We start from the raw sequence: 27,538 nt of genomic DNA, 5'->3' as shown, positions 1-27,538 counted from the left end.
TTCACTTCCTCCATTATCTGGCGCCTCTTATAGATATCTGACACTAACAGTCTATTGTGAGTCCCTGTATATCTATTATTTCAACAGACTAGTATACGTATACCCTGTGAGCTTGTGCACATGCTCAGTAGGATCCTGTTCCCCAAAAAGTGTGAATATTAAAAGACTGTGCAAAATTTGATAATAGAAGTAAATTGAAAAGTGTCTTCAAACTGCTGCTCTATTTGAATCATACAAGATTATTTTGACTTGTGTGTCCCTTTAAGACCTCTATTTTAAAGCTTAATACTTATATATAGTTAAATAACCATTGAAATATGTCCTTACAGGTATTGTTCATGTGAAACCTTCACTTGTCTCAAGGATTGAGCAGGGGGAGGAGCCGTATGTGTGTGGATGTCATATCATTACTCAGGAGGAGGAATTTCTGATAAATGATAGAGGTGAGTATTTACAAAAACAAATGCTCTACCACATTCGTGTTTCAGATAAACAGCAGTAATCCCTTTGCCCAATCTGATTTAGATCTACGTCAACCAGTGCAAGGCTCAGCATACTGCATGACGTAGATCTACGTCGTACATGTTGGGAACCCGTGCAGTTTCGGTTGTCAAGCAACAACTGAGACTTGCTGTTTGTGGGCTGTGGGCATCTACCTTCACTTATTGGGCTCCTTTACCATATGAAGCCAGACTGCCCGATCTTTACAGATAGTTACACTGTCTGTGTCACTGTCTGCAATGATCATCCGATGGTTCCGGTGGGAGGGAAGGAGGGAGGTGGATAGGCGGTCCAGCAGAGGAGGGAGGGGCATGGTTCCCTACACTATTGCAAAAAAAATTTGGACATTTCCCCTTAGGGGTGTACTCACTTTTGTTGCCAATGGTTTAGACATTAATGGCTGTGTGTTGAGTTATTTTGAGGGGACAGCAAATTTACACTGTTATACAGGCTGTACACTCACTACTTTATATTGTAGCAAAGTGTAATTTCTTCAGTGTTGTCACATGAAAATATATAATAAAATCTTTTCAAAAATGTGAGGGGTGTACTCACTTTTGTTGGATACTGTATATAATATGCGTGAGGGGGAACCCTACACTACTACTACAGAAAAAAAGATATATTATAATAATTAAAAAAAAGTAAAAAATACACTAATTTGTTATTGGCAGACTAGCTGACAGTAACAAAGATGGTGGGAAACAGTGGGAGGGTTAAAGAGCTTCAGGAAGGAACCCTACACTACAGAAAGTAAAAATAAACTACAAGCCCTAAACTTCATACTGACCAGGGGGTGAGGCAGGACAGAGCAGTTTGGGAGGGATCAGGGGATGTGAGGGTAATCCCTGCACTACAGCAAATGTCCTTAAAGGGCAAGACAAATGTTTGTAAAAGCTTTTCTGGTATCCCCTTTGTTTAAAAATAACAAATGCATGGCTTTTCCATTGGTTTTTGGTTATTAAAAGGACACTAATTGCAGCTGCACACCACACTTCTAAAATTCCTGTCAGTGAGGGGGTTAATTAGTTAGCTCTTAAAGGGATGTGAACCCACATTTTTCCATTTATGATTCAGATGGAGAATTCAAATTTAAGCAACTTTCCACTTGTATTGTCTAACTTGCTTTGTTCTTTTGGTATCTTTTGTTGGAAAACATACTCTGTTAATATTGCGTTCCGAGACCACCTTATGTAGAAATCCTACATAAATCCTACATTTTCCAGAGGAAATTGCCAGCAGAAACAAAACCTTCCAGGACAATAACTTGATATCAGCAGAATGCGTAGGCTCAAATGGAGCCTGCTGCAGAACATTAAGAACTAGATTAAGACTCCAAGGAGGAGCAATTGACCTAAAAACAGGCCTGATTCTAACCAAAGCCTGGACAAAAGAATGAACATCTGGCAAAATTGGCAGACGCTTCTTCGGAAGAATCGACAGAGCCGAAATCTGACCCTTTAGAGTACTGACTGATAAACCCTTCCCCAGGCCCTCCTGAAGAAAGGACAGAATACAGGGAAATCTCATCAGACTCCAAGAAAAAACCCTAGATCCGCACCAATGAAGGTATTTACGCCATACCTTATAATAAATCTTGTGATTAACAGGCTTACAAATCTGAATCATAGTCTCAAAACCCTTCACAGATAAACCTTGTCTGGACAAGACTAAGCATTCAATCTCCAAGCAGTCAGCCTCAGAGAGACTAAGTTCTGATGGAGGAAGGGACCCTGAAGTTAAAGATCCTTCCTCAGAGGCAAGTTCCAGGGGGGAAATTACGACATCCTCACTAGGTCTGCAAACCAAGTTCTTCGAGGCCACGCTGGAGCTAATAGAATAACCAAAACCTGCTCCTGTTTGATACAAGCTATCAACCGAGGAAGAAGGGCAACCGGATGAAACAGATAAATTAGACCAAAATCCCATGGCACTGCCAGGGCGTCTACCAGAGCTGCTTGAGGATCACTTGATCTTGCTCCGTATCTTGGAAGCTTGGTGTTTTAGATGAGATGCCATCAGATCCAGCTCCGGAACTCCCCAATTGAGGGTTAACATCGAAAAACTTCCGGATGGAGAGCCCACTTCCCTGGATGAAACGTCTGTCTGCTCAGATAAACCGCTTCCCAATTGTCCACCCCAGGGATATGAATGGTAGAGAGATAACAATTGTGAGACTCTGCCTACTGAAGAATGCAAGTCCCCTCCTTCATAGCTAACAAGCTCAGAGTTCCTCCTTGGTGGTTGATATAAGCCACCGAAGGGATGTTGTCCGATTGAAATCTGATAAACCGGGCTAAACTCAGTTGAGGCCAAGCTGATAGAGCATTGAGAATTGCTCTCAATTCTAGGATATTTATATGGAGGGCAGACTCCTCCTCAGTCCAAAGTCCCTGAACTCTTAGGGACCCCCAAACTGCTCCCCAGCCTAACAGACTGGAATCCATGGTCACAATCTCCCAAGAAAGTCTCAGGAAACAAATGCCCTGAGACAAATAGTCCTGGGAGAATCCACCAAGACAGAGACATCCTTGTCTAAGAGTCTCTAAAACTATCCTCTGAGAGAGATCAGAGTGGTCTCCGTTCCATTGATTGATCATACATAACTGTAGAGGTCTCAGATGGAAGCGAGCAAACAGAATAAACAGAATAATGTCCATGGATGCCATCAAAAGACCAATTACTTCCATGCATACAGTCCACCTATGGACGAACAAGAGAACTGAAGAGAATTACAGGCCTCCAGAAGCTTGAATTTTCTGACCTCCGTCAAAAAAATCTTCATAGATATTGAGTCTATGATTGTCCCCCAGTAAACATACCCTGGTATTTGGCACAAAGGAACTTTTCCCTAGATTTACCTTCCACCCATGAGAGCGGAGAATAGCTAACAGAGAATCTGTATGGGATTTTGCTAACTGAAAAGATGGAGCCTGGACCAAGATATCGTCCAGGTAAGGAGCCACCGCAATCCCTAGAGATCTGGCCACAGCCAAAAGAGCCCCTAGAACCTTCGTAAAGATTTGAGGAGCAGTGGCAAGTCCGAAAGGCAGGGCTACAAATTGGAAATGATGATCCAAAAAAGCGAACCTCAGGAACTTGAAATGTTCCCTGTGGATAGGCACATGAAGATACTCATCATTTAGGTCTATAGTGGTTATAAACTGACCCTCCTGAACTAGAGGGAGAATAGAACGAATAGTCTCCATTTTGAAGGTGGACCTTGAGAAACTTGTTGAGAAACTTTAAGTCTAGAATGGGTTGAAATGTTCCCTCCTTTTTGGGAACTACAAAAAGATTTTAATAAAATCCCTGATCCTGTTCTGCTAGAGAAACTGGGATAATCACCCCCAGAGAGGACAAATCCCTTACTCGGTTTAAGAAGGCCTCTCTCTTTACCTGGTTTACAGATAATCTTGATAATAGGAATCTGTCTCTGGGGGGACAAGACTTGAATCCTATCCTGTATCCCTGGGAGACTACATCCACTGCCTAAGGATCTGAAACGTTGCGAATCCAAGCCTGCTGAAAAAAGGAAAGTATGCCCCCTACCTGATCCAGAACTGGATTGGGGCGGCCCCTTCATGCTGACTTAGCCTCAGTGGAAGGCTTTCTGGATTGCTTACCCTTGTTCCATGGCTGGCTAGCTCTCCAAGAATTCTTGGCTTGCTCAGATTTAGAAGACGAGGAAGACCTCTGTCCCTTGAAGTTACAAAAGGAATGAAAATTGAAGTCTGACGACCCTTGGGTCTGACGATCCTGTGGTAACAAAACTCCCTTTCCACCAGTAACCGTGGAAATGATCTCTGCCAGACCAGAACCAAATAAAATCTTACCCTTAAAAGGTAGAGACAGAAGCTTGGATTTAGAAGTCACATCCGCAGACCAAGACTTAAACCAAAAGGCTCTGTGGGCTAGTATAGCAAAAAAAGAAATCTTGGCTCCCAGCCTAGCAACTTGCATACTGGCATCACAGATAAAAGTATTAGCCAGCTTTAGAGCCTTGATCCTATACTGGATTTCCTCTATCGTAGGCTCCTCTGAAATTAGTTCAGACAAACAGTCACAGCAATAAGAGGCCGCACCAGTAACTGTCGCAATACTAGCAACTGGTTGCCACTGCAAACCCTGATGAAGAAACATCTTTCTTAAATAACCCTCCAGTTTCTTATCCATAGGGTCTCTAAAAGAGGAACTATCCTCGAGAGGAACAGTAGTTCTCTTGGCTAAGGTAAATATAGTGCCCTCTACTCTAGAAACTGTGCGCCACAGATGTCGCACTGAATCAGCCACAGGAAACATCTTTTTAAACACAGGAGATGAGTTAAACGGAACATCCGGCTTCACCCATTCCTGAGATATGTCAGACATGCGATCTGGAACAAGAAAAACCTCCACAGATTTAGGTTTGACATCAAAAACTCTATTCAGTTTATTAGCCTTTTTTGGAGCCTCTGCAACAGTTTCAGAGTCATCCAAATTAGCTAAAACCTCCTTCAAAAGTAAACGGAGATGCTCCAGTTTAAATCTAAACTTAACCTCCTCAGAATCTATTGTACTAGGAACTGCAGATTCTAAATCAGAGATCTCACCCTCAGAAGCTGCAGAGGAATGATCCTCGCTAGATAACTGAGAAAGACTTACCAAATCAGTCTTGCGGAATCAAAACCCATAGAAATGTTCTTAGATGTCCTCTTCCCTTTACCAGAACTAGGTAAAGCACTTAGGGCTGCAGAAACTGCAGAAGTCAACTGCGCAACAAAATCTTTAGGCAAACAAACACTCCCAGAGACTGCCTGAGAGGAACCGCAGGGCACTGCATGTGATTATGTCAAAGACTGGGAGATGTTAGCAGAAGGCTGAGGCAACCCCTGAACAGCATTATTCTGAGAAAAATAAGGCTCAGATAAGGAATCCTTATCCTTGGATAATAAAACCTTATTAACCCCTTAATGACCGGACCATTTTTCAATTTTCTTACCCTTAATGACAATGGCTATTTTTAAATTTCTGCAGTGTTTGTGTTTAGCTGTAATTTTCCTCATACTCATTTACTGTACCCACACATATTATATACCGTTTTTCTCGCCATTAAATGGAATTTCTAAAGATACCATATTTTCATCATATCTTATAATTTACTATATAAAAAAAACAAAATATGAGGAAAAAATGGAAAAAAACACACTTTTTCTAACTTTTTTTTTTTTTATATTCACATCTATTTAATAAAATTAAACAGTGATTGGCAGTTAATTCTAAGCTGAACCTTTTGTTCTATGTATATCTGGGGACCCGGTGCTTCAGATCTATATGTAGAGGAGGACACAGGAGCTTATTTACCAAAAGAGAGAGAGAGGATAAATGAACCACGTAATCTCTGGGATTAGTCAAACCTAAGGTTCTGACTTATATAAAAAAGAAATATTGAAAATACGACAAGAGAGCACTATAATGGTTGCTACAGTCAGCTAAGCTACACATATATTTACTGCTATTATAAACTAAGTAGGCTAGTGACAATAAAACAATCAGGTAGTCTGTGTACTGCTATGCATTTGTAAATAATTCAAGCGCTACATATGAATTACCCAATCCCAGTTTTATCTATACCACAAAACTGTCTCATAGAAATGAGGAGCCTTCTGTCCATTGACCCGGGTGATGGAGGATTGTGCGCTGTTATCAAGTTCCCAGCTATGGTCCGGGGTCTGTATGTGAGTGATTTACTTATATCTAAGAGACTTTGAATGCAGTGGTTGCAATCTGAGATGTTAATTGGGGCTGCTGTTCCAAGAATGGCATCCTTTGATGCAGAATATGATAGAGTCTTGTGCCGGCTATTAACAGATGTGCTCAGCCAGTCATCTCCTGTGGGTCTCACTACTGCCAAGCATGAGCAGTGATCTGGCTCACTCAGTTGCTGCGGAGGGTAGATAAGAGCAGGACTCTGACCATATGGGTCTCGTTGCTGTAGAGTGGCTTCTCCAGGAGCGCATACTATAATCCCTGTAGTAGCGGCATGAGCTCCAGGCAATACTTGATTGTTGTGGCCATGTGGGATCTCCCTTTCAGTACAACCCTTGTAGTGTCCTAGAAGTTCCCTTTCCTTTACGCGTCCACAATTCCTACTAGCAGCTGCATCCACAAGCCCTTCATCGGTAGCCTTGCAGTACATATTCTGCATTGTAGGTAAAAGTTGGCCATCAGCATGTGCAACTCTCGGCTGAGGACAGGAAACAGTTATGGTATGATCTTCCACTAGGTGCACATCATCTCCTTCAAGAGAGTCTGCCTCCCATGCTGCATCCGTTAGGCTAACATTGCCGCTAGTAAGGGTAGATGATTTCACATCAAAGCACCTCTCGATTAGTAAGTGCAGATTTTTTAAGTGCTCCTCTAGAAGTATACAGGTTTTTCTCTCAGACTCATTTATCGATAGCTCCATCATAATTTGCCACGTAGGGCGTTGGCTGCACAATAGGTGCAGTAGTTATGGGGACAAGAGAGGCTTCAAAAAATAGGGGAAGGCCTCAAACAATAAAGTCCGGTACTGAGGGCTGGGGAGCCACACCACGATCCAAAACCCTATCTCTTGGGTCAGGGCCTCCTCCGATAAACCTCTCCACCTGATTAGATATGTTAATATCGAATTTTCAGCCCAAAATGAGAAGAAAGGTGGTGAAGGGCTCAGGAGCTGAAGCTCAGTGCAACCAGTGATGGCCGCTGCCCGGAAGTCCCCCCACTTTTTCTAACTTTGACCCCCAAAATCTGTTACACATCTACAATCACCAAAAAACACCCATTCTAAATAGTTTCTAAATTTTGTCCTGAGTTTAGAAATACCCAACGTTTACATGTTCTTTGCTTTTTTTGCAAGTTATAGGGCAATAAGTACAAGTAGCACTATGCTATTTCCAAACCACTTTTTTTCAAAATTAGAGCTAGTTACATTGGAACACTGATATCTTTCAGGAATCCCTGAATATCCCATGACATGTATATATATTTTTATTTAGAAGACATCCCAAAGTATTGATCTAGGCCCATTTTGGTATATTTCATGCCACCATTTCACCGCCAAATGCGATCAAATAAAAAATATTGTTGACTTTTTCACAAATTTTTTCACAAACTTTAGGTTTCTCGCTGAATTTATTTACAAACAACTTGTGCAATTATGGCATAAATGGTTGTAAATGCTTCTCTGGGATCCCTTTTGTTCAGAAATAGCAGACATATATGACTTTGGCGTTGCTTTTTAGAAGGCCGCTAAATGCCGTTGCACACCACACGTGTATTATGCCCAGCAGTGAAGGGGTTAACTAGGGAGCTTGTAGGGAGCTTTTAGGTTTAATTTTAGCTTTAGTGTAGTGTAGTAGACAACCCAAATTATTGATCTAGTCCCATTTTGGCATATTTCATGCCACCATTTCACCGACAAATACGATCAAATAAAAAAAACGTACATTTTTCACAATTTTAGGTTTCTCACTGAAATTATTTACAAACATCTTGTGCAATTATGGCACAAATGGTTGTAAATGCTTCTCTGGGACCCACTTTGTTCAGAAATAGCAGACATATATGGCTTTGTGTTGCTTTTTGGTAATAATAAGGCCATTAAATGCTGCTGCGCACCACACTTGTAATATGCCCAGCAGTTAAGGGGTTAATTAGGTAGCTTGTGGGTTAATTTTTAGCTTTAGTGTAGAGATCAGCCTCCCACCTGACACATCCCACCCCCTGATCCCCCCCCTGACCTCCCTCAAACAGCTCTCTTCCCTCCCCCACCTCACAATTGTCACCGCCATCTTAAGTACTGGCAGAAAGTCTGCCAGTACTGAAATAAAAATAATTTATTATTATTTTTTCATACAGTCTGCAGTCTGCATCCCCCCTTACCCCGCAACCTCCCTGATCCCCCCCCATACATCTCTCTAACCCTCCCCCTCTACCTATTTGCCACCATCTTGGGTACTGGCAGCTGTCTGCCAGTACCCAATTTGCCCCCAAAAATATTTTTTTTTAACTTTTTTATATGAAAAATTTGTTTTCTGTAGTGTACCTGGCCCCCCTAAATAATCTACATCCCTCCCCCTCCCAGATCCCTTACTAAACAATGGAGATCCCCCTGCATCTGCATCGTTTTGTTTTTGTTTTACTTCCATGCATATTTTGCGTGCATGCACAATAAAGACATTTATCAAATGACAGAGAAAGCTGATCGGCTTCCATAGTAAATAAAATAGCCCTTTATTTCCCTTACACTCTATTTTCATTTTAAATATTAGAATAAAATTCTAAGCATAGATAAATAATTGTATAAACTGGCACCTCTATACCCCAGCCATGCTAGAGAGACTCACCCAACCGATAAGCAGGAATCCAATCCACACCAGCAGATAAATCCTGTTCAAACTGCAGATCCTAGAAAGCTGCAAACGTAAGAGAGAAGCGACAGGTAGGAAAAACGACCTAATGCTAGAAAATCCAGTCTGTCTCCTAGAAAATCCGGCTTCCAAACAGCCGGCTAGAAACAAAACTGTTCAGCACTCAAGAAGTAACAGAGCTGTCACATGATCGCAAATTCAAAAGTAAGGTGCGGTCCAACAACTTTCTTAAAGAGATACTACCCAAACTAAATAAAAGATAAACTTGAGCAAACAAATCCCCATAGCCAAAATCAAGAGCCTTCACATGACAGAACAGTTCCCTGAACTGCTGCCCAATAAATCCCTAACCTTTAAAAGGGATATTCAGTCCCATAAGGATCCACCTTGTTCTATAAGTATCCTTTTTTCCCCTTCAAAACAAGGAACTGTAGATAAAGAAAAAACAACCCTGGTTTTCTATATAGGGGTAGCAAAAATGTTGGAAGGTAAGCAAAAACCATCTCGCCGTCTTCCAACTTCTAAAATCCACCATTACTCTTACTAAAAAGAATTACATGGAAACAGCATAACCCCAATCCTTGCTTGCAGGGAAAAGTACCCATTAAAGGATTAACAACTTGATTTCTTCAGACACCTTATTTGCACATTACCTACAATGACACACAGGCAAAGAATGACTGGGGATTGTGGGTAGTGGGAGGATACTTGAAGCTTTGCCTCCACCTGGTGACCAGGAGTTGAATTCCCTCTAGTAATTGAATGAATTTGTGGTCTCTGCATGCCATTGGAAAGAAATATATACGTTTGGTCTTAGGTAAATCAGAGGATACCAATGAACACTTATTTATTTATTTATTTTAAAAGATGGTTACAGTCCACGAGCAATCACATATGTGATTAAAGTCTAGTCCTACAGGGGGAGGCATAACACCCCTCAGAACAGAGCTTTAATCCCTTCCAACTTCCCATGATTTCTTAGTCATTTATTTTACAAGATACGATGAGTCCACGGATTTCATCCTTACTTATGGGATATTGCCTCCTGGTCAATAGGTGGTGGCAAAGAGCACCACAGCAGAGCTGTATATATAGCTCCCCCCTTCCCTCCCACTCCAGTCATTCTCTTTGCTTGTGTTAGAAATAGGAAAAGGTAAAGTGAGGTGTTAGTTTAGTTTCTTCAATCAAGAGTTTTTTATTTTTAAATGGTGCCAGTGAGTACTATTTTATTACAGGGTGTAGCCAGGACCTGGTCAGCCTCTTGTTAGCAGAGCTACAGGTGACTTTTAAGCATTAGGAACTGGTGGGATTCATTTCTCACTGCGCCTCCCATAATGTATGCTGCCCTTATCAAAATGGTCTTAGCAATTCTAACTAAGGCCCTGTATGTCTCCACAGAATGACAAGAAAATACTGAAGACGTCTTAATAGCTGTGGGACGATTCATGCTGTCGATCAGCAACAAGGTATGTGCAGCTCTTTTTTCTGGGACAGCCTTAACTCAGGAGTCGCTGCAGCCTGTCTGTCTGTAAGCCCCTATTTTTACCCAGGACCTCCATACAGGGGTTAAGGAGGATGTGGTGGGGGTTGATACCTTGGGACGCTCAGGGCACATTTATGTATGTGGGAGCGCATATGGACTTGGGCTGACGCTGGGAGATTAGTTAATTATGCCTGACACTAAAAGCGGAGCTTGCCTCCGGTGTTTGTGGGACCCGGTGTGTTGTGTTACGGTCACTTGCAAACCGCTTGGTTTTTGTTTGTCAGTGTTTTTTTTTATTTTAGACTGTGAAGCGAGCGTAGGTGAGTGAGGCTTGAGAGTATTTGAGACCCCATGCCCGTTACGCTGCGATTGCAGCGCCATATGGCTCACGGTTCTTGAGGGCCCAATCACTATGACGTGGGGAGTTAGTGACGCCCACGAAGGGCGGAGTTTTTCTCCCGCGCTTTGGATGCTGCGCTACTACATTTCTGATACGCTGCTGTTGATGAGAGGGTTATCAAAGCTTCTTCTCTGCCGGGACTGCATGGTCTTATGTTATAGAGCAAACGGTCTTTGGCAGTTTGTGTTTGAGAGCGGAGACAACTTCGAGGGGGCAGGTAGGCGCCTCAGCAGAGCTGTTGAGGCGGCAGAGGCTAGTTTAACGATCCAAATTTTTAAAAGTAATATTACTTGATCGTATTTTTTATTTCCCTATGATGTCCTCATTTTAATTTAATTTTGGGTATCATCTGTCATTTTGATGATCAATTGTTAAAAGTACAGCTGTCCACTTTATTCAGAGCTGTTTATTAACACATTAGTTGCAAGGCAAGACCTAGTCTGTTTTGTTTTCTTTTTGTTTATGCTAACATGGATATTAATGTTACATGTTCATTATGTTTGAATGCAAATGTGGAACCTCCCGTTACCTTTTGTCCCTCGTGTACTGAGAGGGCTTTACAGTTTAGGGAGCAAATGTTTTTTGATACAGATTTAAATAAGGCGGATTCTTCTCAAGGTTCTAACGATGAGCATCAGAGTTTGCCACATCTTTCTCCCCAAGCGTCACAGTCCCTAACGCCTACCCAGGCAAAGTCCAGTACCTCTGCAGTTTCACCTGCATTTACTTTAAAGGACATAGCAGCTGTTATGTCCTCGACACTTTCTGAAGCGTTGTCTGCCTTTCCCGTACTGCAAGGCAAACGCAGGAGGAAGGACAACCTCGTGGCTAATATGACTTTGGATGCTTTAATAGCGAGGTCAGAAATGCTTTTACAGGGATCAGAATTAGAGCCCCTATCTGAAGGTGAGCTTTCTGAATCGGATAGCGCTCAGAAGTGATGTTTTTCCGGTTTAAACTGGAACACCTCTGCCTGTTATTGAAGGAGGTTTTGGTGACTCTTAACGACTGTGATTCAATCGTGGTCCCTCCAGAAAAATTGAGTAAGTTGGACAGATATCTTGAAGTCCCTTCTTATTCAGATGTTTTTCCAGTTCCCAAAAGAACTTCGGAAATTATTGCTAAGGAATGGGAGAGACCGGGTATACCATTTTCTCCTTCTCCCGTTTTCAGGAAGATGTATCCCATAGCGGATTCTATCAGGAATTCTTGGCAGACGGTGCCTAAGGTGGAAGGTGCTATTTCCACTTTGGCTAAACGAACTACTATCCCTATTGATAAAAAACAACAAGAAAGAGGCGCCAATGGTGCAGATCAATGGTGTTTTTTGTAGTGTGCCGATATAATATGAACACAGGGTACTCACAAGTGATAAAGGCAATCAATTATGCCAGTGGGGGCGGGCTGGATTTCATCAGCAGTCCAGTTAGCTGGTCCTAGAGGCAGCTCTCTACCAACATCCAATAGGAGACAGTCTAAAAATAAAAGCAATAGATGGAGGCGCCAATGGTGCAGATCAATGATGGTTCGGTAACAATAATAACCAGTGATATACAGGGTACTCACATGTATTGAAGGCAATCACTTATGCCTATAGAGACAGGCTGGATTTTAACAGCAATCCAGCTGGCTGATCTAAGGTCCAATAGCAATGTGTGGGTGTCAGAGCATTAGCACACTAAAAGTAGCATAGCAGAATATCATACACAGTACTCAGAGTGGATTTACATAAAAACATATTTATTAAAAAATATAAAAAAGTTTACCACTCATCTTAGTGCCAAATAATATATGGCTTGTGGAGAAACAGTGCGACGCGTTTCTCAGATATACTGTTTCCTCAGGCATCTTGGACCTTAGATCAGCCAGCTGGATTGCTGTTAAAATCCAGCCTGTCTCTTAAGGCGTGATTACTATCCCTATTGAGGATAGTTGTGCTTTTAAGGACCCTATGAATAAGAAATTAGAGGGTCCCGTTCCAATTCAGGGACAGGGTTTTTTTTCAAATCTGTTTGTAGTTCCCAAAAAAGAGGGAACTTTCAGACCTATCTTAGATCTCAAGAGTCTAAACAAGTTTCTCAGAGTTCCATCTTTCAAGATGGAAACTATTCATACCATTCTTCCATTGATCCAGGAGGGTCAATTTATGACTACCGTGGATCTAAAGGATGCATATCTTCATGTTCCTATCCACAGAGATCATCACAAGTTCGTAGCTCTTCCTTTCGGTCTAGCCACGGCACCCAGAATTTTCACAAAGGTTCTGGGGTCGCTGCTAGCGGTTCTGAGACCGCTGGGCATTGCAGTGGCGCCTTATCTGGACGATATTCTGATCCAGGCGTCGTCTTATCAGCTCACAAAGTCTCATACCGACATTGTTCTGTCCTTCCTGAGGACTCATGGGTGGAAGGTAAATCTGGAGAAGAGTTTTCTAGTTCCACAGACAAGGGTTCCTTTCTTGGGAACTCTAATCGACTCTCTATCCATGAAAATATTTTTGACGGAGGTCAGAAAATTAAAGATTCTGAACACATGCCGAGCCCTTCAGACCAATCCTCGGCCGTCAGTGGCTCAGTGCATGGAGGTAATTGGGTTGATGGTAGCGGCAATGGACATCATTCCATTTGCTCGGTTTCATCTCAGGCCTCTGCAACTGAGCATGCTCAGACAGTGGAATGGAGATTATACAAATTTGTTTCCTCAAATACATCTGGATCAGGAGACAAGGGACTCTCTTCTATGGTGGTTGTCGCTGGATCATCTATCCCAGGGGACGTGCTTTCGCAGACCCTCATGGGTGATAGTGACAACGGATGCCAGCCTGTTAGGATGAGGAGCAGTCTGGAATTCCCTAAGGGCTCTGGGGGTCTGGACTCAGGCGGAGTCTCTCCTTCCCATCAATATATATTCAATGCGCTTCAGGCTTGGCCTCAGTTGTCTTCGGTCCAATTCATCAGATTCCAGTCGGACAACATAACTATGGTGGCCTACATCAATCATCAGGGGGGAACAAGAAGTTCCTTAGCGATGACAGAAGTAGCCAGGATAATTCAGTGGGCGGAGTCTCACTCTTGCCATCTGTCCGCGATCTACATCCCAGGGGTGGAAAACTGGGAAGCAGATTTTCTGAGCACACAGACATTTCATCCGGGAGAGTGGGAACTCCATCCGGAGGTATTTGCCGACCTGAAACTCAGATGGGGAAGGCCGGAGCTGGATCTCATGGCATCTCATCAGAATTCTAAGCTTCCGAGATATGGGTCCAGGTCCAGGGATCCCCAGGCCGAGCTGATAGATGCCTTGGCAGTGACTTGGTCCTTCAGCCTAGATTATGTGTTTCCTTAATTTGCTCTCCTTTCCCGGGTGAATGCTAGAGTCAAACAGGAGAGAGCATCTGTGATACTCATCGCCCCTGCGTGGCCTCGCAGGACTTGGTATGCCGATCTGGTGGACATGTCATCCCAGCCTTCGTGGAAGCTTCCATTGAGGAAAGACCTTCTCATTCAGGGACCTTTCCATCATCCGAATCTAGTTTCTCTGCAGCTATCTGCTTGGAGATTGAACGCTTAATTTTATCTAAGCGAGGTTTTTCTGATTCGGTTATAGATACTTTGATTCAGGCACGTAAGCCTGTTACTAGGAAAATTTACCATAAGATATGGCGCAAATATCAGGGGAAGATTAGATGATAGATTCAATGTTTTCTTACAGCGCTGAAAGTGTGGACCTATAGCTCCTGTCTATAGTGGGTCCCCAGGTGCCCACTTTTAGAAAATATGTGTCAAAACGTGGTTTAGAAAGGAGCGCCAAATCTTGGCGAGGTCTGGTGCGGTATAGGTGTGAAAATATGGTATTCTGTCTGAGAAATTGTATAGCGCTATAGCTCAGCTACAATTATGGTAGTTGTGCTGTATAGATGTGTAGGTTTTGATATCTAGATATAAGATCTAAGAGTGGCACAGTTGATACATAAAAGCATTTAATACATATTAAACATATAAAACAAGGGTGTCGTTTAAAATATATTTTAACAGAACGGCAAGAAATAATGTGTAAAAACACATAAATATCTATAAAAACACGCGTGTTTTGCTTTTTAGCTGTATGTATAATGTCTCATAAAATTCGTCTCATATATAGTTGTGTTGGCATAAATCTGAAAATAATAAACAATAAAAAATAATAAAAAACAATGAAAAGTAAATAATGTCCAATAATCCCTTCTCAAAGTTAAGAGATATATAAAAAAAGGTTAAGTAGTGTCCAAAAATCCCTTCTCAAAGTTAAGAGATATAAATAGATTTTCACATGTGTATCCAAAAAATAAACTGTCCAAATTTAAGTGTTGTCCAAAAACGTGGTATAAATGAATAGTGCAAATCCAGCAGATTCAAAAGTTCTATTAAAAAAGCTTTGCAAAAAACATTTCAAAGAGACATTTAAAAAACATCAAAATGAAGGTAGAAAAAAAGGTCTATCAAAATATGGTGACAAAGAATAATCCGTGAAGTCAATCCAAAATAGTGATAAAAATAAGTCCAAAAAAGATGTAAAATATCCAAAAGATAAAAAACAAAAAATAAATGATTAGTATGTGCACAAACTAGTGAGAGTGATCCCAAAAAGGGGGCTTATGTGGAGGGGTTATGTTTCCATGTAGAAAAATTATTTGCTATATAAAAAGAAAAAAGAAAAAATAAAAATAAGCAAAAATACAAAAATATAAATAAAAATAATCCTAGGGAATCTTCAAACCCTGAAAATAAAAGATAATAACAATAGTGTAATACTGTATTATAATTCAACAATCAAGGAATAAATAGCTCACCATAGCTCTGTCAACGCGTTTCGGCCCTCAAGAGAGGCCTTTATCAAGACTATAGTATGGTGTGGGTGAGCTGAAGACTTTATACCTTTCTCTAACCAATCAAATTGCATTGAAATTGCGCCAAATTTTTGCGCCAAAATTTCGCGCCAAAAATGTGGTACCGGAAGTGTTGAGCCGGAAGTGCTCATCTGTATAAAAAAAAAAAAAAAAAAACAAAACAAAACAAAAAAAAGTTCACATTTGTCTCTGTATCATTTAGATAAGGCTTTTATTTAGAGTTTGTCTATGTCTATGTTTATTAAACATTGTCTATGTTGTTCCTAATGTGTTTATTCGTGTTATGTGCCTTAGTAGTTAGCTGTGGGGTCAAATGTTATGGTTTGCCGGTGTTTTTTTTAACCGGAAATGGCCGCTGAGATGTAAACATCCGGTTAAGCTATATCGGATGTTATGGGTGAGGCGGAAGTGGTATTTACTCTGTACCAATCAGATCCGGAGGGGCAGAAAGCAGTTATCCCACATGTAGAGCCAGTTTTACAACTTGGCATGAAATATATGACAAAATACCGGTACGTTTCTGAACCGGAAGTAGCCGGAAAAAGTAAGATACTTTAACATCCGGTAAGATTGAGCCGGATGTTGCACCTTACCGGTCATGGTTAAACCGGAAGTGGTGTGTATCCTAGCCTATTCAAATTCAAAGGGACAAAAAGTGTTAACCTTGGTATTTGTCTAGTGAACAAAATCAATGTAGGGATCACGGTACAGAGAGTGTATATTGTAAAATACACAGTTTATATATATTGGAAAATATATATATATATATATCGAAAAATACATAATCTAATAAATAGAGATCTAAAAACCTTAAAGGAACTTTTGGAAACTTTCTAAAAAAACTTTTTAGGATAAAAATATAAAAGATATGTAGTATAAAGAAAAACTTTTTTACAATGCATCTATGATTGGTTAGAAAATCTATAGAAGGAGTACATTTGTATCAACCTGTATTCTCTTTTTGTCATGTGCAATATTGGGTATTGGAAGTCTTATTTTCTATCTAAATGTGCCTGGTATAAAAATCAGTTAACCATGTGCGCACTATGATAGGAGTTTTTTTAAATCTGATGTGGATATGAAGGAAACTTGTCTCATACAAGTATATGAATGTATTTATGTAGATTGTGAGATCAATGGGTACTTTTATCGATCTAATTGATTAGTTGTCTTTTGGGGAATTGTGAATTTAAATTTGTTATGAGGTGTAATCATGTTGTTGGTATTGGGATTATGTTACCTCTATACACATTTTAAATTGAGTTTATATTCTTATGAAGAGTCAGGCTTCGGTTACTTTCTAACTTATTCTGTTAGATATTTCCCAGATGGAGAGGTTGCTAAGTCAAGTGTCTCTTATGCTGTTGACATATTATGGGATCATATCTTGTTAATATTATTGGCATCTCATATGCTGTTGACATATTAGGGGATCATATCTTGTTAATGTTATTGGCATCTATATAGTCTCTCTGTATGTGTAATAAGGTTTGTTGGAACTCATCTTATGGCTATTTGAGTAGAGCAATAAAAATAAAGATGATTAGATTGGCTTTAGAGATCCTAATATAGATCTTTGTGTGGATCTATGCAGGACATCTTCATTAGATATATTTTGTTCTTGTCGTGTCATATATTGACCTCGTTATGTTTTCTTTATTGTTTTCCTTCTGTATGAGGGCAGCAGTGTTTTCCGAATAGATATTCAGAAGTCAAATTTATGTGTGTTTCAAGCTTAAAAGATGTGAGAGGTCTTCCTTGTTGTTCAGACCCTTCGGGTAGAGACAATCCAGCTCAAATATCCATCTGGATTCCGCGATTAGGAGCTTCTTTTCATAGTTGCCTCCCCTCCAATTAGGCTTTACTATCTGGATACCATAGAAGTTTAGATCCTTGATGTTTCCTTTGTGTTTAATAGAAAAGTGTCTATACAGTGCGGTGTCTGTGCTGCCATGTTCAATCTGTAGCACATGTTCCCGTATTCTGTCTTTTAGGCATCTCGAGGTTTGTCCGACGTATTGTAGTCCACATTTGCATTGTATTATGTAAATTACCCCCTTGCTGCTGCATCTGATCAGATCCTTTATTTCATGTTTGATACTGGAGTTGTGCGGTGAAAAGTTTTTGATTTTCAAGCCTCTCTTACACGCCTTGCAGCTCGGGCATGGGAAAAAACCTTTTATGGGTTTCCCGGATATATCTCTCGTCTGAGGTGTTGTTGGGCGTGGAATGCTAGGAGATAGAATGTTCTTAAGGTTATCTGATTTTCTATAGATAAATTTCGGTCTGTTGATGAGTGTTTCGCCAATTGTGTCGTCATCCTTCAGTAGATGCCAGTGCTTTTCTATTATTTTCTCGATGGTTCTCCTGTTTTCGCTGTACTGCGTGATAAAGGCAACCTCTATGGAGTCGGTGTTCATGTCTCTCCTAATTCTCTTGTCTTTATACTTGAGAAGTTCCTTGCGATCCTTTTGCCTGACTTCTTCTATATCTTTGTGGAGTTTTTCCTCTTCATATCCTCTCTCAAGAAAGCGTTTTTTCAGTTCTTCCGCCTGGGTTTCCCATAAAATGGGGTCCGAACAGTTCTTTTTCAATCTTAGTAACTGTCCCTTTGGTATATTCTCCTTCCATTTGAAATGATGGCAGCTGTCCCTGTGGACATAGTTGTTACAATCCACAGGTTTAAAAAATGTTGAAGTCTGAAGTTTCCCATTTTTGATGGTAATTTTTAGATCGAGGAATGTGATTTCCTTGTCACTGATCTCGTAGGTAAATTTCAGGTTGTTGGTGTTGTTATTCATAACCCTTATAGTGTGTTCTAAATCTTCTTTGGAGCCTTTCCATATCAGGAGGATGTCATCTATGTACCTGTAGTAGGAGACTAGGTCCGCGCCGGCTGGGCACGACTCCCAAAATATGTGTTCCCATTTGCCCATGTAAAGGTTCGCATAGCTCGGCGCGAACCTAGTCCCCATGGCGGTGCCGCACAGCTGTCTATAAAATTTCCCATCGTGGTGGAAATAGTTGTGCGTTAGAATATAGTTAATCCCTTCCAGAATGAATGTCTTCTGTAGTGCCGGCACTGTGTGGTCCTTCTTGAGAAAGTACTCTACAGCTTCTCGACCTCCTTTGTGTGGTATGCAGGTATATAGGGAGGTGACGTCACAGGTGGCGAGTAGGTAGTTCTCTTTCCATTCTGTATTCTCCAGACTGTTCAGAATCTGTGTGGAATCTCTCACGTACGATGGTAGTTGTGTCACATATTTCTGTAAGTTCTTATCTAGATATTCAGACAGATTACTGGTTAGAGACCCTATGCCGGATATGATGGGTCTTCCCGGAGGGTTGTGGAGGGTCTTATGGATTTTCGGGAGGTAGTAGAAGACGGGAGTGATGGGATGCTCCACGCTTATGTATCTGAATTCTTTATGGTTCAGTATTTTGTTGTTATGTGCCTCTCCTAGAATCCTGTCCATTTCCTTCTTGAAACCATCTGTGGGGTTGTTCCTCATAATTTCGTAGGTCTTGGTGTCTGACAAGATTCGTCTGCATTCTGTGTAGTAGTCTTCTTTATCCAGGACTACTATGCCGCCCCCCTTGTCGGCGGGTTTGATCACTAAGTTTCTGTTCTTTTCCAGTGCTTTGATGGTTAGCATCTGGCTCTTAGATAGATTTTGTTTGTGTTTCATTAGTTGATTCTGACTAATTTTCTTCAAGTCGTTGCATACCATCGTCTCAAAGATTTCGATGGCGTTGCCCTTGCTAGATGTAGGGTAGAAGGATGAATTGGGTTTTAAGTCAGTGTGTTGGTATGAATCTGTGGGTCTATTGTCATATTCGAGAGGTGACTTCATAAAATGCCGTTTCAGTGTTAGCTTTCTTGTGAATTGTTTGATGTTGACAAATGTGTCAAATTTGTTGAGGCCTTTGGATGGGGCAAAGGAGAGGCCGTAGCTTAAAATAGATTTTTCTTTGTCCGTTAGAGTAATAGAGCTGAGGTTGTATATTCCCTTGGTATTCACTTAATTCTCTGGACTGTTTGTATGTTCTTTCTCAATTTTGCCATTTATTCTCCTTCCGCCCCTCTTTCCTCTGTGCTTATTCTTTTTTCCATAGGGTGTTGGAATTCGTCTGTGTTGGAATTCTTCCTCTTTATGGAGGTTCTTTCTAGTTCTTTGGTCGTCAATTGGTGATTCACTAAAAAATGACTGGAATTGGAGGCTGTGGGAACGTCATTGTGGTTGACGTTAGAAATAATGTTAGTGGATGTAGGGTTTAACTGTCTTTGGTCGACTTGTTTGTTTGCCCGGTTTTCTTTGTTGTCACTTGGCTTCGACCTGTTGGTGTTGGGTGTATTTCTATACCCTTGATGTTCCATTCTGAAGTTATGTTCCATCCTATTGTGATAGGAATTGTGGGAGTAGTTGGTGTGGTTGGGCTGAAATTTATTCTCGTAAGTTCTATTTGGTGTGTGCATTTGCTCCTCATATCCAAAGTTGTGTTGTCTCCTGTAATGTTGTTGGTCATAGTCCCTTCTGTAGTTTAACCATGACCGGTAAGGTGCAACATCCGGCTCAATCTTACCGGATGTTAAAGTATCTTACTTTTTCCGGCTACTTCCGGTTCAGAAACGTACCGGTATTTTGTCATATATTTCATGCCAAGTTGTAAAACTGGCTCTACATGTGGGATAACTGCTTTCTGCCCCTCCGGATCTGATTGGTACAGAGTAAATACCACTTCCGCCTCACCCATAACATCCGATATAGCTTAACCGGATGTTTACATCTCAGCGGCCATTTCCGGTTAAAAAAAACACCGGCAAACCATAACATTTGACCCCACAGCTAACTACTAAGGCACATAACACGAATAAACACATTAGGAACAACATAGACAATGTTTAATAAACATAGACATAGACAAACTCTAAATAAAAGCCTTATCTAAATGATACAGAGACAAATGTGAACTTTTTTTTTTTTTTTTTTTTTTTTTTTTATATACAGATGAGCACTTCCGGTACCACATTTTTGGCGCAAAAATTTGGCGCAATTTCAATGCAATTTGATTGGTTAGAGAAAGGTATAAAGTCTTCAGCTCACCCACACCATACTATAGTCTTGATAAAGGCCTCTCTTGAGGGCCGAAACGCGTTGATAGAGCTATGGTGAGCTATTTATTCCTTGATTGTTGAATTATAATACAGTATTACACTATTGTTATTATCTTTTATTTTCAGGGTTTGAAGATTCCCTAGGATTATTTTTATTTATATTTTTGTATTTTTGCTTATTTTTATTTTTTATTTTTTCTTTTTATATAGCAAATAATTTTTCTACATGGAAACATAACCCCTCCACATAAGCCCCCTTTTTGGGATCACTCTCACTAGTTTGTGCACATACTAATCATTTATTTTTTGTTTTTTATCTTTTGGATATTTTACATCTTTTTTGGACTTATTTTTATCACTATTTTGGATTGACTTCACGGATTATTCTTTGTCACCATATTTTGATAGACCTTTTTTTCTACCTTCATTTTGATGTTTTTTAAATGTCTCTTTGAAATGTTTTTTGCAAAGCTTTTTTAATAGAACTTTTGAATCTGCTGGATTTGCACTATTCATTTATACCACGTTTTTGGACAACACTTAAATTTGGACAGTTTATTTTTTGGATACACATGTGAAAATCTATTTATATCTCTTAACTTTGAGAAGGGATTTTTGGACACTACTTAACCTTTTTTTATATATCTCTTAACTTTGAGAAGGGATTATTGGACATTATTTACTTTTCATTGTTTTTTATTATTTTTTATTGTTTATTATTTTCAGATTTATGCCAACACAACTATATATGAGACGAATTTTATGAGACATTATACATACAGCTAAAAAGCAAAACACGCGTGTTTTTATAGATATTTATGTGTTTATGTGTTTTTACACATTATTTCTTGCCGTTCTGTTAAAATATATTTTAAACGACACCCTTGTTTTATATGTTTAATATGTATTAAATGCTTTTATGTATCAACTGTGCCACTCTTAGATCTTATATCTAGATATCAAAACCTACACATCTATACAGCACAACTACCATAATTGTAGCTGAGCTATAGCGCTATACAATTTCTCAGACAGAATACCATATTTTCACACCTATACCGCACCAGACCTCGCCAAGATTTGGCGCTCCTTTCTAAACCACGTTATGGCGCAAATATCTATTGGTGCGAATCCAAAGGCTACTCTTCGAGTAGGGTTAGGATTCCCAGGATTTTGTCTTTTCTCCAAGATGGATTGGAGAAAGGGTTGTCAGCAAGTTCCTTAAAGGGACAGATTTATGCATTATCTATTTTGTTGCACAAGTGTCTGGCAGATGTTCCAGATGTTCAGTCTTTTTGTCAGGCTCTCACTAGAATCAGACCTGTGTTTAGACCAATTGCTCCTCCTTGGAGTTTGAATTTAGTTCTTAAAGTTCTTCAAGGGGTTCTGTTTGAACCTATGCATTCCATAGATATTAAGTTATTTTCTTGGAAAGTTTTGTTTTTGGTTGCTATTTCTTCTTCTCACAGAGTTTCTGAGCTTTCGGCTTTACAATGTGATTCTTATTATCTTATTTTTCATTCGGATAAGGTGGTGTTCCGTACCAAACCTGGTTTTCTTCCTGGTTGTTTCAAATAAAAATATTAATCAGGAAATTGTTGTTCCTTCCTTGTGTCCTAATCCTTCTTCTAAGAAGGAGTGATTGTTACATAATTAGGACGTGGTCCGTGCCTTGAAGTTTTACTTACAGGCCACTAAGGATTTTCGTCATTCTTCTTCCCTGTTTGTTGTGTTTTCTGGGAAGCGTAGGGGTCAGAAAGCTATGGCTACCTCTCTTTCTTTTTGGCTGAAGAGCATCATCCGTTTTGCATATGAGACTGCTGGACAACAGCCTCCTGATCGAATTACGGCTCATTCCACTAGGGCTGTGGCTTCCTCATGGGCATTCAAAAATGATGCTTCTGTTGAACAGATTTGCAAAGCTGCAACTTGGTCTTCTCTTCACACTTTTTCCAAATTTTCCAAATTTGATACTTTTGCTTCGTCCAAGGCTGTTTTTGGGAGAAAAGTTCTTGAAGCAGTGGTTTCTTCCGTTTAGGTTCCCTGTCTTGTCCCTCCCTTTCATCCATGTCCTATAGCTTTGGTATTGTATCCCATAAGTAAGGATGAAATCCGTGGACTCATCGTATCTTGTAAAAGAAAAGGAAATTTATGCTTACCTGATAAATTTGTTTCTTTTACGATACGATGAGTCCACGGCCCACCCTGTTTTTGTATGACAGGTCTTTTATTTTGTTAAACTTCAGTCACCTCTGCACCTTGGCTTTTCCTTTCTCTTCCTAACTTCTGTCAAATGACTGGAGTGGGAGGGAAGGGAGGAGCTATATATACAGCTCTGCTGTGGTGTTCTTTGCCTCCTCCTGTTGACCAGGAGGCGATATCCCATAAGTAAGCATGAAATCCGTGGACTCATTGTATCGTAAAAGAAACAAATTTATCAGGTAAGCATAAATTTCCTTTTTTTTGACTCAAGGAGGATGTGAAACTTGAGCTAATCTACACATTGATTAAAAGTGGTTATCAAACTGTTGTGAGAACCGATAGCCCCCTCAGAGAGCCGGAAATAGGACAGAGGGGTGTAAAGGAGTACATTGGCAGAGAAAGTAAATCTCCCACCGGAGTTTGTCACTTGCCTGCCATAGGTATCACTGGTACTGGTCCTGCAGCCTCCTCCTGTTGACCTCACTGAAATATTTTTTCCTTAGATCCAGTGTCAGTGCATACTACACAAGATGGACTGTTCTGGAAGCAGTTAGTTTGTGCTGACAGGTAATTAGATACTAGGCACTCACATACTGTAGCCCGCAGGCTATTAGCAGGAACATGTACACATAATACAGATAGCCTGGGGCTATAGTTACATCACCAGATAACGCTACATACAGTTTTAGGCACTTTTGTGCACTTTTACAAATGAACAGTAAAATTGAGGTACTATCTCTTTAAATGTATTTACGCTATTTCGTACATATCAGAGTTCTGCTCCTCATTCTCATCAGGCTCTCAGATAATCAGGATTTTTTTTCTGAATATTTGGAGCTCACTTTTAGAAGTTTCCTTCTGTGCGTAACTTTAGTGATTTAAAGGGACAGTCTGGTAAAAAATTAAACTTGCACGATTCAGACAGGGCATGCCATTTTAAACAACAATGCACTACTGGGAGTTAGCGGAACATATCTGGTGAACCAATGATTAGAGAAATGTGTGTAGCCACCAATCACATCGATCAGTAGTGTAGGATATGTATTTATTATAGTTCAAGAAAGAGTACCAAGACAACAAAATAAATGTGAAAATATAAGTGAATTAAAGGGACACTGAACCCAATTTTTTGTATTTTGTGATTCAGATAGAGCATGCAATTTTAAGCAACTTTCTAATTTACTTCCATTATCAAATTGTCTTAATTCTCATGGTATCTTTATTTGAAAAGCAAGAATGTAAGTTTAGATGCCAGCCCATTTTTGGTGAACAACCTGGGTTGTTCTTGCTGATTGGTGGATAAATTCACCCACCAATAACAAGTGCTATCCAGGGCTCTAAACCAAAAATTGTCTGACTTCTTAGTTTAGATGCCTTCTTTTTCAAATAAAGATAGCAAGAGAACGAAGAAAAATTGATAATAGGAGTAAATTAGAAAGTTGCTTAAAATTGCATGCTCTATCTGAATCATTACATAAAAATATTGGCTTCCGTGTCCCTTTTAGGATGACATGCTGTATCTAAATTTTGACTTTCCTATACCTTTATGATGATGGCTTCCTGCTTTTCCTTATGCATGTGACTCCTAAAGAGAACATTTTATTAGTTGACAAATCACCTTGTACAGCCCCATTCTCCATAAACGATGAGAATCAAAGCCTCACTGGATCCAGGGTCTGAATCTCTGTATATGAATTTTATTAAAGGGCAGGTGGTGATATCATGCAGAGAGTCTATTATTTTTTTTAAAAGATAGATAATCTTTTTATTGCCCATTCCCTAATTTTGCATAACCAACATTGTTATGTTAATATACTCTGTGATTACCTTGTATCTAAGCCTCTTCAGGCTGCCCCCTTATCTTAGTTCTTTTGACAGACTTGCATTTTAGCCAATCAGTGCTGACTCTTAGCTAACTACATGGGCGTGAGCACAATGTTATCTATATGGCACACATAACCTAGCGCTGTCTAGCTGTTAAAAAATGGCAAAATCCCCTGAGATAAGAGGCGGCCTTCAAGGGCTTAGAAATTAGCATATGAGCCTACATATGTTTATCTTTCAACAAAGAATACCAAAAGAACAAAGCACAATTGATGATAAAAGTAAATCGGAAAGTTGTTTAAAATTGCATGCCCTATCTGAATCCTGAAAGTTTATTTTTGATTACATTGTCCCTTTAAAGATAGTATAGTGGTCATTGAATTGATGGTGGTTGCTCTAGATGGGATATTTGTTTGCTAACTCAGTTGGAAGGCAACCCCACTGAGCTCTTTCTCTGTGTATTTATTATTCTGTAAAGTTTGTTTCTCAATTGGTGATGGTAGAAAGTGTAATACTGCCAAGCTAAGCTACGGTCACCACCAGTCTGATGGTGCCCCCACCAGTAGTTCAGAATTATCTCAGATCTTAAACATTCTGAACATCAGGACCCCAGTTGAGTCAATGCAATGTAAAGATTAATTTTGACAATGTGATGCAATTGTGCATATCGGCAATTGGTGACCTCATAGCAGGTCTGCAATTATGATTACTTTTAATTTCCTCTCATAGCCAAATAAACCATAGGATTTTCTTGTCTATTCACATTGCAGTTCTAAAGAAACTGATACTAAAAATATCCTATGCTAACAGACTTCATCCAGGAAATTTTATGTTCCTATCCTTTTTTTATGTTCTTTATTCTACAATGGTCTTATACTTCCTGGTTGTTAAAGAAGTCCCCGCTATTGATAATTTCCAGGAAAAGCAAGTTGTTAATTGTCTAGTATATCTTTCAGATGAATGTTCTAAATTGTCTGGTCTGGTACTTGTTTCAGGGCAGGGTTTTTATCTAGAAAATAAGTGGCAATAGTGGAAACAACATCCTGTCTGCATTGTCTCCTTTAAGGGCCAATGTAGTTACCAGACTTAGAGCTTGCTTCCATTGAGCCGTTAAAAATGGAGCCGTAAGCTACCGAAGCGGCCGACAGCTAAAAGTCATTTACAGCTCCATTTTAGTACCAGGATTCCATTGAAATATTTTGCGCATTGCGTGCAGTCGCTCTTTTCGTGTAGCTGTAAGTTAACGTTGTGATAACGCTTCCATCTGACGTCGGATTTCATGAAAATCAATTAGTTGCTCAGGTAACCCAACATTATGCTATAGAATTTACGTTTAACGTCCGTGCTCCTTATCTGTGATCACCTCTCAAGAAAAATAAAGATACACTTATCCATATTTTAACAATAATCAAATACTATTTGTTAGTATAATTATATTTACCACTTCCTAAATATAAGTAATATGTATTGCTGCCCTAGGCATAGGTCTAGTTTGAATTCTGTAGATATGTTCTTGCATATATTATTATATTTAAATATATACAGATTTTTCTATTAGAATATAAGTTCAACTATTCCTATACATGAGACAACAATAAATATTACTTATTACAATTTATTTCTACATTAAAACACTTGCATTATTTACAAGTTTTATAATTTCAATAGAAAATAGGTCTCAAAAACCACAATTTTCCTCTTTTACACCTAGTTGAGCTGGGTGTAATATTTCTCAATGTATCGAGAGCCTCCGACAGTGTATTAACGGTTTGCGCTTTCATTGGAAACCTGGTATAATTTATCGAATTAACGACTTCTATTACTTTCTATGGGACGCAAAGATTTTTTCGGCAGCCGGAGTCTGGCTGCCGATATTGAGTTATAACGCACCATTGGAAACAGTCGATAAACAAAATTGCTTCCAACAGCATATTTATCGGTTTGCGAGCGCATGCAAACGGAATTACGGCTCAATGGAAGCGAGCTGATAGTAAGTAAAACAAAGTATTAAACATGATAATAAACAAAATATACCAAAACCAGTTAATAGCAAGCTTAAATTTGTACCAATAAGTATCCCCCTCGTCGATGTGCAATGCTGGCACTCCCTTAGAAAAGGTCTGAACTAACAGTGACTCCGAACACTCCCCTCATTCAATCAGATTTAATATGTTAACATTCTATGAACAGCTACAAATGTGGAAAATGGCCCCCTTCTCAAACGAGTATCACAGTGTGCAGTTATTTCTGAACCATGTGGTTTCCTGTCACCAAAACTGACACCCGTTTAGCTCCAGTACTTCTCAAAGTAATGGCAAAGTGGTGTTATAGGCAACAATACGGATTGCTGCATCACGATAGCAGGGAAGGACAAAACAACACAATTCGTACTAGTCATTTAGTGCCCGGCATTACACACCTCTACTACTGGTCCTGTTCCATCTACACAATTCTTCAGTAGGATGGACGTGTCCACACTAGCCCTAGTGTGTGACAGAGGAAGACTGAATGGTCAGCTGAGGACTGCAACAAGTTATCACATATTTTGCTGAGTTGAGATAGAGGTTTACTCTGGTTAATAGGCTAATAAACATGTTTTCCGCGTGTGAGTAAGTTTAGCGCTATCTGAAATGATTAATGCAAAAAGTGCTGTAATGGCTGTTTTAGCTAGACAAGCCTTATGGCTCAAGTCATGGTCTGCAGACATGTTTTCTAAAAGCAGACTCTTACATCT

At 39.9% G+C, this 27,538-nt stretch overlaps 1 protein-coding gene across 2 annotated transcripts in view; it reads left to right on the top strand.

Annotated features, from left to right (window-relative positions):
* Positions 1 to 27,538, top strand: part of LOC128666915 (zinc finger protein 501) — an 85,349-nt gene that overhangs the window by 42,909 nt on the left and 14,902 nt on the right. For both annotated transcript variants that reach the window (XM_053721731.1, XM_053721730.1), the window contains exon 4: positions 330 to 443. In XM_053721731.1, the coding sequence (XP_053577706.1) occupies positions 330 to 443 (114 nt within the window). The remainder of the gene's footprint in view (positions 1 to 329; positions 444 to 27,538) is intronic.

This window comes from Bombina bombina, chromosome 7 (assembly GCF_027579735.1).
Source record: "Bombina bombina isolate aBomBom1 chromosome 7, aBomBom1.pri, whole genome shotgun sequence".
Lineage (NCBI taxonomy): Eukaryota > Metazoa > Chordata > Amphibia > Anura > Bombinatoridae > Bombina > Bombina bombina.
Note: the sequence above shows the minus strand (reverse complement) of the source record. Positions and strands in the feature narration are given on the sequence as shown.